Source organism: Aspergillus brunneoviolaceus, assembly GCF_003184695.1.
Source record: "Aspergillus brunneoviolaceus CBS 621.78 unplaced genomic scaffold BO95scaffold_8, whole genome shotgun sequence".
Taxonomy (NCBI): Eukaryota; Fungi; Ascomycota; class Eurotiomycetes; order Eurotiales; family Aspergillaceae; genus Aspergillus; species Aspergillus brunneoviolaceus.
In genome coordinates this window covers 340269-353297 of record NW_020290738.1, presented here as the reverse complement: position 1 = coordinate 353297, position 13029 = coordinate 340269, and the positions used below count along the sequence as shown (strand labels likewise).

General features: G+C 53.1%; 5 protein-coding genes and 1 non-coding gene across 6 annotated transcripts; 2 read left to right on the top strand and 4 right to left on the bottom strand.

The window, feature by feature from the left end:
* Nucleotides 1–1641: 1641 nt before the first annotated feature.
* Nucleotides 1642–1714, bottom strand: BO95DRAFT_t51. The gene has a single exon. It is a non-coding gene; the product is annotated as a tRNA-Phe (tRNA).
* Nucleotides 1715–2003: 289 nt separating this feature from the next.
* Nucleotides 2004–2323, top strand: BO95DRAFT_460009 (uncharacterized protein; the record flags this gene model as incomplete). The annotated part of the gene is made up of 2 exons (XM_025588701.1): nucleotides 2004–2154; nucleotides 2208–2323. The coding sequence occupies 2 exons, from the start codon at nucleotides 2004–2006 to the stop codon at nucleotides 2321–2323; spliced, it is 267 nt and encodes an 88-aa protein (XP_025446136.1).
* Nucleotides 2324–2926: 603 nt separating this feature from the next.
* On the bottom strand, nucleotides 2927–4976 carry BO95DRAFT_450149 (uncharacterized protein; the record flags this gene model as incomplete). Its single annotated transcript, XM_025587992.1, has 8 exons — nucleotides 2927–3128; nucleotides 3209–3510; nucleotides 3613–3874; nucleotides 3928–4100; nucleotides 4212–4504; nucleotides 4566–4687; nucleotides 4726–4814; nucleotides 4878–4976. 8 exons carry the CDS (start codon nucleotides 4974–4976, stop codon nucleotides 2927–2929), a joined length of 1542 nt encoding a protein of 513 aa, XP_025446135.1.
* A 2409-nt stretch (nucleotides 4977–7385) lies between these two features.
* Nucleotides 7386–8231, top strand: BO95DRAFT_450148 (MBL fold metallo-hydrolase; the record flags this gene model as incomplete). The annotated part of the gene is made up of 1 exon (XM_025587991.1): nucleotides 7386–8231. One exon carries the CDS (start codon nucleotides 7386–7388, stop codon nucleotides 8229–8231), a length of 846 nt encoding a protein of 281 aa, XP_025446134.1.
* Nucleotides 8232–8784: 553 nt separating this feature from the next.
* On the bottom strand, nucleotides 8785–10301 carry BO95DRAFT_506713 (Zn(II)2Cys6 transcription factor; the record flags this gene model as incomplete). The annotated part of the gene is made up of 3 exons (XM_025591212.1): nucleotides 8785–9465; nucleotides 9531–10074; nucleotides 10138–10301. The coding sequence occupies 3 exons, from the start codon at nucleotides 10299–10301 to the stop codon at nucleotides 8785–8787; spliced, it is 1389 nt and encodes a 462-aa protein (XP_025446133.1).
* A 442-nt stretch (nucleotides 10302–10743) lies between these two features.
* BO95DRAFT_354174 (sulfatase family protein) lies at nucleotides 10744–12701 on the bottom strand (the record flags this gene model as incomplete). The annotated part of the gene is made up of 5 exons (XM_025582203.1): nucleotides 10744–11085; nucleotides 11143–11255; nucleotides 11329–11812; nucleotides 11871–12349; nucleotides 12398–12701. The coding sequence occupies 5 exons, from the start codon at nucleotides 12699–12701 to the stop codon at nucleotides 10744–10746; spliced, it is 1722 nt and encodes a 573-aa protein (XP_025446132.1).
* Nucleotides 12702–13029: the final 328 nt, after the last annotated feature.

The window sequence follows — 13029 nt, the reverse complement described above, 5'->3', positions numbered from 1 at the left end:
CTCGACAGAAACCTCACCCCAAGCCCGATAACTCCGGTGCCCTAACCACGTAACTCCTCAACGTCGTCATCTCCGAGTACCCTTCAAGAGGGAGAACCCAGCACTTGCATGCTACCTAGGTGTAGGCCCTCCCGACCAGCGCTTGGAACCCCATATCCAGGACAACCGAAGGTGTCATTGTCCTACCAGGAGGTGAAATATAGGGGCTGGACCAGAGGTGATTACCGCTCTGCCTCTATGCAGGGAATTCTGTTCACCTGCGGACCGACAAAACAAACTTTCTGTCCGGTGGGCTGCGGTGTAATGTGCAACTGCCGTCATTTTCCTGATGTCGAAAATAACTTGCACCAGGCACTGAGATTGATTTCCGCCATCCTGAAGATAGTGACGAAACAAGCAGGCCATACTCTTGAGTTGTCTTTGACACGACCATAGAACAAAATGAGTCATTCGTTGTCACCCTGGCGTTATGAGAATACAACAGTTTCGCATTCGTTCTGCTCAGTCTCGACTACGACAACGCTTATTCGTTATGCATCCTCTAAGAAGAGTTGAGAAGAACCACAAAAGCAAGGCTCTCCATTCGTCGGACCCATCCGTGATATTCTTTATTCCCGAGCTCCTCGAAGCAATCCTCCTGAACTTGGACATGCATACGTTGTTGATCTCGACCCGAGTCTGTTTCACATGGAAAGACCTGATCACGAGCTCGTGCAAGATTTAACAGGCCCTGTACTAAGTTCCTGTCGAGCCGCAACGGAAACCCAGAAAGAATCCTCTCGTAGTGAAAAAGATCTGGCCCGAATTTATTTACACGCAACTTCAAAACGCAATATAGACCGGGAGGACACTATTGTGGCTGGTGGAGTTATCCTCACATTGCATCCGAAAAGAGAGAAGAAGCGTATCTGCGCCCTGAGGCAAGTTGGCGGCGGAAGCTTCTCCAACAGCCTCCGACCTCAATTGTCCGATTTTGGCACCCTGAGCACCTCGACAAGCCCTATCAGCATCATCATCGCTCCGGACAAAGCTTCAAAACCAGCGCTAAGTGAATGCCAAATGGAGATTATATTCGGATGAAAGATATCGAATACTGGATTGATACCTCAGCGTTCACGCCAGGACCCCTACCTTTCTTATGCTGGGCGAGTTTCGTCCATCTGAAAGAGCTCTCGCGACAGCCCAAGTCAACACTGCGCAGAAAACACACTCTCAAGCAATATTTGAGCAGAGACCAGACTCTCAAGCAATGTTTGAGCGAGTCTGATCTCACAATCAATACAGAATGCCCTTCCTCCTGGATGCCAATCTTAATTGACGATCCTCATGTACCACTACGACACTTTCCTGACTGGTGCATATCGAAGGGTGTGAAACTACTGGAGGGGGATTTCTAGGAGCATGGCTTTCACCTCGTCAAGTCGAGTCAAGTTTAGGGACCTCACTTCAAGTCAAGCTTTGCTCGATAATCATTAGCTTGTTTCAGGAAAATTCATTACAACTTTTGAGAGCCATGGGCAGATCGGAGAGCGTGATCGTAGCACAATTGCACTATCAAATATGACGATTAGTCACTAGATAACAAAGGGAGACAGACTGAAGACATTGCAATGATAATAAAAAAAGGGTAAAAAAGGAAAATGGGGCAAGCCGGGCTTGAACCGGCCACCTCCAGATCTTCAGTCTGACGCGCTCCCAGATGCGCCATTGCCCCGTTTCACGTGACAGTTGAATAATTGTATGTTACAGATTCACCCCCAGAATCTACCCCTCAGTACCGTGGTACTAAAACCTGGTCTCATTTTAGCATGGGTACTGGTATCGAGGTGTATCCCCGGCCACTGCACATCCACTGGAGTACGAGGACAGAGAGCAGTTTTCCTTTCTTTTAGATATTGTGACCGAAGATTGGTCGTGCATATCACCAGCAGACTTGCTTATACATCGAAACTCATCAAGATAGCCCTTGCCGTATCTATGACCGCATCGGCCGCAAACAGACCATGACCCTGGGCTTTGTCCTGTGGGCCATCTGGGGCTTCATCCTCGGCGGTGCCTTGCAGCCCATACTGTCTGTCTTCCCCCTCTTCGTCATCATGTACGGAGTCTTCAATGCACTCGGCGAGATGGGACCGGGGGTTTCCACCTTTCTCTGTGCGGCGGAGTCTTTCCCCACACCGCTGCGCGGGCACTTCGTTGGTCTGCAGTGGCCGCCGCGGTGGGGAAGGCGGGCGGCTCGATTGGCACTGAGGTGTTTACCTCAATCCAAAACTCTTTCGCCTCCACGTATCGGGGCCAACAGGCGGTTTTCCTGGTCGGATAGGGGTTCTGTCTCGTGGGCGGGCTGGTCGCCTGGTACCTGATCCCGGATAATGCGCGCGACCTGCAGACGGAGGATGACCGGTTCAGGGATTATCTGGCAAAATATGGTTACGCTTTCAGGTTGTATGGGCAGGCACTATGTGTGGAGAGGAAGGGCTAGGCTAGTACGCTAGCTGCAAAGGCGTCGCAGCTTCATCGAAAAGTTGATTCTTGCTTTACAGCTACCGCAAGAGTCCACGTCACGGGCATGGAGGCTGTAACATTTTCTTCTTGTTCCTGTCAGAGCGAGAACAAGGACGACGTCGACCATAGAATGTACACCAAGCCACAGTATTCGCTGCCTAGCTCCCAGATGCTACCTCGACTAACACCGAAACAGGAGGTTAAACTATCATGAGTTCTTCAGTTAACCACAATCAGCTTCAACCCTAGATCTGGCTCAGAACAACGAATAACCCGAAGCCCCTAGTTAACAATCCAGGCGATACAATCTTCCAAAACAAAGCTTCTCAGCAAAGATCTTCCATGTTAACACAATAACACATCAAACCGACAACCGGTAAATAAACCACTACAAAGTACCACAGCGTGACCAATCAAGGCCCTAGACCGATCGCTTCCACTCCACATATCGCTCCCTACTCGATCGGATCTCCCGCAGACAGAGCCTCAGCTCCTGCAGCGCGCCCTCCTGATCAGGCCGCAACCGCATCCGGTAAGGCCATTTCGCGACGATGCTGTGTGGTTCCTTGATCCTCGCGCCGACCCGGCTAGCCGCATCCAGGACTGCAAATGTCCTCAGATACCTATTGAGAGTGTTAATAATTGCTTGCTCGTGTCCACTTCACTTGGATGCGTGCACCCGGTGTGTGCTCAGCGTACTCACCTATCGAAGAGTCTGTCGACTGGCGCGAAGAGCTGGAGAGCGGAGGCCTTTCTGAGGGATGCGGCATCAAAAACAGACCATTGTTCCGTCTCCGGGCTGTATCTTCTTAGGAGTTCTTGGGTTTGAGGATCGGCGAACATGGATGTGAGCCCCTCATCGAGGGTCGTGACGCTGCTGATGGCGGTCGTGAACAGAGTGATGAGGGTGGCGTGTGGGTTCTGCTGCGGAGGCCGAAGCAAGGGGATCATGGTCGAGAGGGTATGATAGGCACCCATGTGATTGTTGTCTGCAAGATTCGAGAGCTGGGAGAGGATGCTTAGTACTGGATGGATGGATTATTTTACTCGTGATCAGTGAGGCTGCCGGGGGGGGAGGAGGTTCTGTTTGTAGGTTTGTATACTTACTTCGATTCGGTCAAAGGAACCCCTATCGAGACCTTCTACAAGATGGGCCGCAGTAGTCTGATGGAACTGGAAGACAATCTTTGTGCTGGACAATCGCTCGACAAAAGGGGCCAGCGTGTTGTGGAGGTAGCGGAACAGCTTGCCGTAAACGTCTGCCGTGGCGGGCCCGCTGCGTGTCTCCAGGACGTCTCTCAGCGGCCATCCACTAAGCGGATTCGCACGAGCCATCGGAGGCCAGACTCCTCTATACTGGAATAAAGTCCTGGTCTCGCGTCAGTACCAATTCCTTCACATTACGAGGGTACCTGAACGCACAGGTTTGGCTGCACAAAATCGTGGCGAGGGTAACCAAATGGAAGAAGAAGGCCGTCTTGTCTGAATTTATGGTATGCAAGCCGCTGGCGCGGAGAAAGGAAGATCATATGCTCATCGTGAAGGTCCTTCTCTGAAGCACCAAAAACCTGTCCTGTGCGGATCATCTGGGCACTCTCAGCTGTCAAGCCAGATGGGATGTTGCAATAGGACAGGAGGCGAGACCACACCGCGCGTCCTAATGTTACACTCAGCGAACAAGCCCTAAAGTTCCAGGATTATGAAACGGGTTCCAATCGCTCATGATCGATCGTGGTGTGACAGACGTCCTGAATGAGGGGCCAAATACGATCCGAGAGCACTCGGATGTCGGATTGCCGCACCAGTGTCGAGTACCAGAGGTGGATTATGCAGTCGATAGCTTCATTGGGGTCATCGACAACAAGTGCCACAAGGAGTAATATCACATTCCGGATCACGACATCTTCAACCTGGTCATTGATTGTGATATCAAGGGGGCCACTATAGGCGGTTGGCAGGTCGGCGACGGTTTTGATGACATTGCGGAGGTCTCCTGAGGCTATCGACACAGCCTATCAGTCATGCACAGAACAATAGACTAGACGGGATTTGATACCTACCGGCAAACAAAAGGCGAAGGTCCTTAGCATAGCTTTCCCCTTCATTGAAGGCAAGCTTCAAGACATCAATCGCAGCATCGGTGCCCCAAAGGTATTTTCTCCTTTCAACATCTCGAAGTCGCCTTGTGTGAGCACGGGGAATCTCCTTTCAAGAATCCACGCCGGATGCCATGTTTCCTTCTTCAAGAAGGACTTACAGTCCTTCCGATGCTCAGACCAGTGAGCCACTTGACATGCTCTGCTGCAATACTATAAGTCGAGGTCTATGTCAGCACACATCTGGGAATCAAGTAGTCAGGTTATAGCACTGACAGTAATCAGGAAGCATCCCTTGCAGGTTGCTCGCCCTTCCTTCTTGCATTCCGTCTTCTCGGGACTCCATTTCGCGCAGATCGATGTGAGAGAGGTCATTGTATGTTAGTTGCGGGGGATCTGGATGGGTATAGTTACGCCTTCTTCGCTACTGAGAGAATTTCAGGAGATGCTGGTTGGGAACTGATCACGTCAGGTACTCGATAGTTTGAAGTTGGAAGCCAGAGATATAGCAGGATAAATGGATGGAAGAGTGATAGTAGAACAGGCTTTAATGGGGTGAGGCCGGACGTCTTATCCAGAGACAAGTAGGATATGGTACCTGAAGGTTTCAAAGCTATGTTGGCAGTAGGCTTATGAAGACATTGGAGGATGTCTTGTAAACGGAACGAGGATTATTTCCCAGACCAATTTGAAAAGGAAGACATCCATCACCCAGCTCAAAGCAGTGTTTACAGGTCACGTGCCCGTGAGGGCGTTTGCAAGGAGGGGCAGTGAACAGTCTTTCTACAACCACTAGGGCTACTCATAGATTGTCGGTGTGGGATTCTGTTTGGCAACAGTCCATAGACGATGAGAACATCTATGTTAGTAAGCTGGATACCCTGGTGTTGGGGATGTGGATGTGCTGTGAGTTCAGCCATGTAAGCCTATCTGAGCAGCACTATAACTAAATATGGGCCGCAGCGGGTGGTGGGCAGCTTAACTAGCTGGGCCTCAAAGAACCAGAAGAAGTCTCTATGTGACGGGCAAAGGAGCCTGCTTTAATTAAGTCCGATTCGCAGCCTCTCTGTCCGCGATGGATGGCACACCAGTCCTTCCCAAGACTCGTCTCATCTACCTTCCGGGAGAATGTTCGCCCTCATCCTCGGTATCATTCTTTTCCATGCCGAATTTATAATGCCGCCGAGAGAATAGTTGGATAAACGAAGATCATGAAACCAAGCTATTCCCCCACAATTCACTTAATGCCACGATGGGATTACCCGATATAGTTCAGCTCCTCTATCGCTTCTCATCCGTATCAACCAGATATGATAGCTCCCTATCAAATAATGTTTCGGACCTGTTTTTTTTGGTAGAACCGTCAGACCTCTACTTCGTAAGTACAGTATTGACGAAGTGTATACTCTCTGGTGTCACCCTTCCAAAATGTGTGTGCATGTGCGTGTGTATTTGCACCCATAGTAAATCTGCTTAGGGCTTTGAAGCTGTTCCGGGAGGTGGTCAACCCTATGGATACTAGTCCCTGAGAGTAGGATCGGAAATGCCCAGCCGGCGACTCACCAAAGCGCCGCATAAACGTGGAAGGCAGTAGACAATGCAAACTACTGACCACGGTGGCGAGGGCAGCGACATTGATCCGGACCACGATGTCTGGGATAATCAAATCGCACAGTCGGACGACCCAGCATCTGGCCTGGCCCTCATTCCTGACCCGTGAATAGAGGGGATCACCGTGACGACTCGGGAGGGATTTGCCGTCTTGAGATGCCACTGTCTCCTGGTACCGCCGTGTTGAGAAACCTCGCTGCGGACGCGGTCGGCAACATGATACTATCCCGGACGTGGGCTACAAGGTGACAGCACCGAACAAGCTCTATCAGAGGTACAGTCACATCACGTAGCACACGCAAAAGGTGGAAGCCGATGTGAAGAGACGAGGCGGCGTTGCTGCCGGAAGCGTATTTCCCGGGGTTGCGGACCGCCCGGTGCAGCATGTGCATAACGGTGGAGATGAACAAGGCCCGAGAGGCAGAGGCTTCAGTTGAAAACATAGTCGAGAGTGCGACTGCCGGGGAATGTAGAAGGGGAAGGCAAGTAGGCAAGAAGGGCACCGTGATTCTGTCAATTGTCAGCAATTTAATCATATAACACTAGAACAAAGAAATGTATACCAAGAGAGTTCCCCAGTGGTCATTATTCCAGAACAGAATACCGCTAAGAAAACCAACGAGACACATTTGCTATCCAGTTCAGCAGAACCGCGATGCCAGACATTTCTATAGCTTCATCGCATGAAAAGTGCAACTTGCGGATTCTTTAGCTCACACACCCCACAGCATATGGCAGACTCTGTGCCGCTGCGGTACGGTTGTGGGATGGTGGGATATGTGGGATGCCGTACGGCAACTATCTAAGCTTCTAGAAGGCATGCGGAATAATCTACATCGAACAGATGGGGCCATCTTGAGGCATTTGAATTGCTTGGGTAAGAATCTATCATATGGAACGAATGACTCAGGTAATCTGATCATGATGAGTCAGGTGGGTGAGTGGGTGAGCGGGTGGGTGGCAATGAGGCTATTCCGGTGGGATAACAGAAATGAAACTAACAGAGGAATCAGCAGCAGGACAAGATATATAGGGGCGCAAAGCTATCCCTCAAGCTACAACTCCCTCTTCTTCATCACATTCACTCTGTCAATCACTCAGATATCCCTACTTGTCGACCAAGAACAAAATCAAGCAAACAAATCCTCTCAATCCAGAACAGCCAACGTCGAAATGCCTGCCTTCCAAGGTTCCGTCTCCGTGACGCACATCACCACCGCGACAGCGATCCTTAATATCGACGGCGTGCGCTTCCTGACCGACCCCGTCTTCTGCCCCGCGGGGTCCGAATACGACTACGACGGCTGGGCCAAAGCCGACTGGGCCGGCTGGGGCTACGAGCAGCCCCCACCCCCGGTGAAGCTGCGCAGCCAGGCCGGCCCGGCGCTGCAGCTGGACGAGCTGCCGCCCATCGACGCCGTGCTGCTCAGCCACGAGGACCACGTCGACAACCTCGACCCGCTGGGCCGGCAGCTCCTCGACGGCCGCCACGTGTTTACCACCCCGGACGGCGCCCGCAACCTGGCCCCGCGGCCCGGCGTGGTCGGCCTCCAGCCCTGGCAGACGGTCGAGGCAGTCCTCGGCGGCAAGCGCTTCCGCATCACCGGCACCCCCTGCCAGCATTTCCCCGGCGGGGAAGTCACGGGGTTCATCGTGGAGTGCGACGCCTTCGGGTTGAGCGACGAGGGCCTGCCCAACGTGGTGTACTTCTCCGGAGATACCGTCTGGATCGACGAGCTGGCGGAGATCCGCAAGAAGTGGCATGTCGCGGTTGCCGTTGTGAACTTGGGCAATGCCTTGTTCCCCACCCCCAGGGGGATGCTGCAGATCACCTTCGACGGGAAGCAAGCGGCCCATCTGATGCGCGTGACCGGGGCGGATGTGATGGTCCCCATTCATTTTGAATCTTGGGAGCACTTCACGCAGCATCAGGAGGAACTGCGGCTGGTGTTTAAGGAAGAGGGGATTGACGACAAGGTGTGCTGGTTGACGCCCGGTGTGGAGAAAACCGCTATCTAGGTGTGGTTTGGTGATTGAAACCAAAGGGGCTCGAAAAGGTTGCCATGGAGAAAAGTCATCGATTAGACTCTAGAGTTCCGTTTGCATCGATTTTGTTTTGAATTTGGTTTCTCTATATAGACAATTTCCATTTTACTAGAGAATTGTTTAAGGCTCCTGCCCGTTGCCCACCGACTCCCGCCATTCCGTATACGGCAATTAGTCGATTATACTGTGCTAAACCAGATTAAAGGTGTATTTATATTTATATTTAAAAATATAAAATAATATAAATGTAGGCTTCTCACCGCTTGAAATACAGTTACTGTTTTGGAAAGTCTAAACAAATCCAATATAATATATGAAATTCTAATGCACTTTCCTATCTAAAAAGATGGGCCACGCCCCACCGCCTGACGCAGCATAGCTAGGAGCGTGGGCGGGTAACAGGAAGGAGTGCCTTTAACAATTCTCTTTCACTACATCGTCTCTAAACTACCACGTCAGAGACAACAAGTCTAAGACCATCAACAGCGGAAATGAGAATTATCGTAGTATATCATGATGCACCCACTCACAACCACCAAGTATCCACCCCGTCCGCCAACACCCTCGCACACGCCGAGATCCAATTTCCTTCCTCGCGCCCGTCCAACGGGGCCGACGCACCCCCGGACCTGCGCGCCTCGATCTGCAGCAACCGCGCCAGCTCCGGGTTGGACTGCGCCTCCCAGAGATGCCGACTATCCGGCGGCGGGAACTGCAGGTCCGAGAGACGCAAGACGCCCCGGTGTTCCTCCCGCCCATCGCCGACCCTGGCCAGCTCGTCTTCTCCCTCCACCATTTTGGCTGTATGCCCACTCAGCCGACAGACCTTGTACATGGCCAAGCCGAGGCGCTTCAGCTCCTCGACCCCGACCCAGATGCACGCGACCGAGTCGATGGTCCGGTGGTACCGCTCCAGCATCAGCGGGTAGTAGAAGACGCTGTTGCGGAGGCAGGTGGTGACAAGGACGGAGAGGATGTGCGTGTCGTCGGGGGAGAGGGGGAGGGTGAGATCCAGCGCGTGCGAAGGCTTGCTGCTCCCATGGCTCGGGCCGTGGCCTGCGCGGGTAAGCACCAGGGAGAAGATGAGATATAAGAGGATCGCCTGGTAGGTGGCTACGGGACATCGCGAGACGATCTCCTGTGTCGGTGCGGTGGGATCATGGTCGGGCGGATCCGCGGTGAATGAGATGGAGCGTGCCCAATTCTCCTGAGGTTGAGTTAGCGTTGAATCTGTGGATAGGAGGTCGGGCGGCCGGTGGGGAGCGGTCTTACCTGCTGTGCGAGGATGGAAGATCCCAGTTTGCGATGGAGATTGATCGCCGCCTCGCGCGCCGAGGGGGTCTCGCTGACCCATAGACCGATCATGGAGACCACCTGCAGGAGCAGGAGGGGCTCGTCCGGGGGGCTGAAGGTGGCGCGATGCAGGATGGGCCAGTGGGGGTGGAAGTGGGTGAAGTAAAGGTGGATGTAGGGGGTGAATTGGGAGGTGGAATTGTCTTGGGTGGGGAGAGATGGGGGAGATGGGGGAGATGGGGGAGATTGGGGAGACTGGGGAGACTGGGGAGACTGAGGAGACAGAGACTGCACTTCAGGAGATGATGGTGACTGGTGTGGTTGTTGTGGTTGTTGTTGATGCTGGGGGCGGTGGTGGTAAATACAGGGTTGGGGCTGGGCACGACAGCGATTGCAAGGCTTGCCTCCGCCGCACCGCGTCTTGGCCTGCCGGCAGCCCAGGCACGCTTGGGCCGTGCGAGTTGTTGAGACTGCTTGTGGGTCGTCGTGGTGGTCCAGGCGAATGTGCCGACGGAGAGAGTCACTGCAGTTGATTAGTATTTCATTTTCGAATGATTGCCTCTCTTCCAGTTCAGTTCTAACCTACCTTCTGGAGAATGAACGGGCGCAAAAGGGACAGGCCCGGGCCAGGGCCCCCGTGTGCTGCCCTTCATGGCGGTTGCGGTGCTCTTTGCGCTGGAAGCTGGAGTTGCACCCGGCTATTCGACACTTAAATCGAGGACCAGTGTTTTGCAAGGGAGAGGGAGACATCTTTCTGCTTTGCTTCTGCTTCCTACGGACCTTGTGTTCACTTGATGAAGAAGGGGGAGATAGAAATGATGATTCCATCCCACCGGCTCCACAAATCCACGATTTCCATCCCACCGGATCTCCCGGAGTCGCCACTTGCCGCTTCAGAGTTGGTAATCGCGGCAGTCAACCATAGAATTCTGCCCCGCGTAATAGAACAAGAATAAATATCTAGTTGTATTGACTGTCTCATTTGCTCTTTAACAAGCCTATTCTAGTATGAGTACCAACGTGTTGCACCGTATATATATTCAGCAGGCCGGTGAGATCGCCCCGGCATTTTTCAGTCCCAGTTAGAGCCCCAACGAAATCAGAAGTGTAGTAGCTTCTTCTGCACGGTGCTGCACTTCGATAATCCAACAGGCCAGATCTCGGAGTCAACCCTTTTTCCACGCACCGATGTCTAAATCCACTGGTCCAAAGAGTACCCATTCCTGTACGCCAGCGCCGTCTGCGGCCCCTCCGCGTCAATGATATAGGCATACTCGCAGCGATCAAACGACACCTTGGACTGGTCGCGATAGAATCCATCGTACCGGCCATCCATGGCCTCCAGCAGGTTACTCACCGACCCGTCCGGGTGGAGGACCTCCCACGGCTTGATGCAAGTCCGGCCCTGGCACGACTTCAGTACAAGCAATAGAGCATCCAGGCGATCAATCACCGCGGGAATGTCAAAACCCAGGATTGTCGCATTGGTGGTTGAGACGTGCGGGTGAAGGTTGTTGACTTGGTAGGGGTCGGTCTGGATTTGAGTTTGGTCAGTAGAGGATATAGTGGGGCTGGGGAGAGTGCAACATACACTCAAATCGTAGAGCTCATGCTCGTTGTTGCACCAGACGGAGTAGAAGAGGTTGTACTGTTGGCTGAGGATGCGGACGGCCTTGTAGGTGTTGTTGGGAACGGTGGGGGTGCCTGCATTTCATTCTTGGGTGTCAGTAGTCACATTAGACTTCTTTTGCGAGGGTAAAGGGACGGATAAATGCACCTAGGTTGGACAGACCACCCTCTAGCATTGCCTGGCCCCAGTACTCGACCGCTACATGCTCGTGCAGCGTGCCCTCGACCTCGGCAACGGGCATGGGAGTTCCGTCGAAGTCGTCGCGGAGCGGCAGGCTCGCCAAGGAAAACAGCGTGGGGGCAATGTCGATGTGAGTGGTGACAATATCCTGCTCCTGGCCTTCAGGGATCCCCGGGCCACGGATGAAGAACGGTACGCGGATGTCCTCGTCGAACGCGCAGGTTTTGCCCGGGGGCAGCCGGTGCTGGCTGATGTGGAAACCATTGTCCGACGTGTAGATAATGTAGGTGTTGTTGATCTGGGCACTCGCCTCCAGGCGGGTGATGAGAGAGTCGACCAGTTCATCGACACCCTGTAGGGCTCGAAGTCGCTGTCGGTAGTAGTGGTCGTTATAATCGATGACGGATTGGTTGCGGTAGGGAAGTTGGTGGATCCAGCTGACACCGGTGGGCTACAACGGTCAGAACCTGGGCCCGCTAGATGATAAAGATAGATTGTGACGGACTCACCTCCTTGGGATTGAAGTTGGCCGTACGCGGGACTTTGGCGTCGGGGAAGAGGTGCTTATGACGCTCTTCAGGGATGGGCTCATCCATCCACAACGGCCCGGCTCCACCACCGTAGGTCCCGTTCATGTTCGAGTGAGGTGCGATCGGGGTCACGGTGAGGAAGAAGGGCCGTTCGCCGGCAAGAGCATCTTCTAAAAAGCCCATGGCTTTCTCGGTCAGGACCTCGGTGGTGTGACGGCCCAGATAGCTGACAGGCAGGTCGTGGTTGCGCTGATACGTGGCGTTCATGTAGTCGTAGGTGTAGGGGTCCAGTACGAAGTCAGAGCCATTGAACCCGGCGGCATGGGGCTTGTTGTAGTTTTCGACAGATTGTGCGTTCATCAACTTGCCGGTGTAGTATGTGTCGTACCCAGCTTGTTGCATCCAGACCGGAAGGTAGTTGTCATTGAACCCTTGACTGATAAATTTAGGATACCCACCTATCTCCGGTCAGTCTCAGAGCGGCAGGTCTAGGGGCAGCAACTTACCCCATGGGGGATGCACATCTGTCACATTCGTGTTATGGGCCTGCCGTCCAGTCAAGAGGCTGACCCGCGACGGGCAACAAAGGGCCGTAGTCACGAAGTGGTTGACGAAAGACATTCCCTTGTCTTGCATGTGCTTTGTAGTGAAAGGCATATACGAGAGAGAGTCCAATTTCAGATCCTGGTCATCAGCCATGATGAATAGGAAGTTGGGCGGTTTGGAGACCGACTGAGCCGCGGTTAGGCCTGCCTCAAGGGCAGCCATAAGGCCCCAAGTGATAGCCAAGCGATCTCTGGACAACTTCATGTTGCGCAACTGTTAAGCTGGTTGGAATGCTACAAGAAGCCACTGTATTCCTCGACGCCGGTATTTAAACCTTCTTCGACAAGTCGCTTGAGCATGATGCCACAGGACTCGGCTTTCAACACTTTCTAGCGTGCCCCTCGATGGGCGCACCTTCGCCGAATCCTGCGATCCTTCCCGACGCCCATGTAGACATGATCCCAATGATCATCAATCTTTTCCGGTCGAGACGAGGTCAAATGAACGGCTATCGTGATACCATAGCCATACTTCAAACCCTCGGTGTGGGTCACCGAGGGTTATACGAGGACGCTAGCTGAGGGGAGGTGGA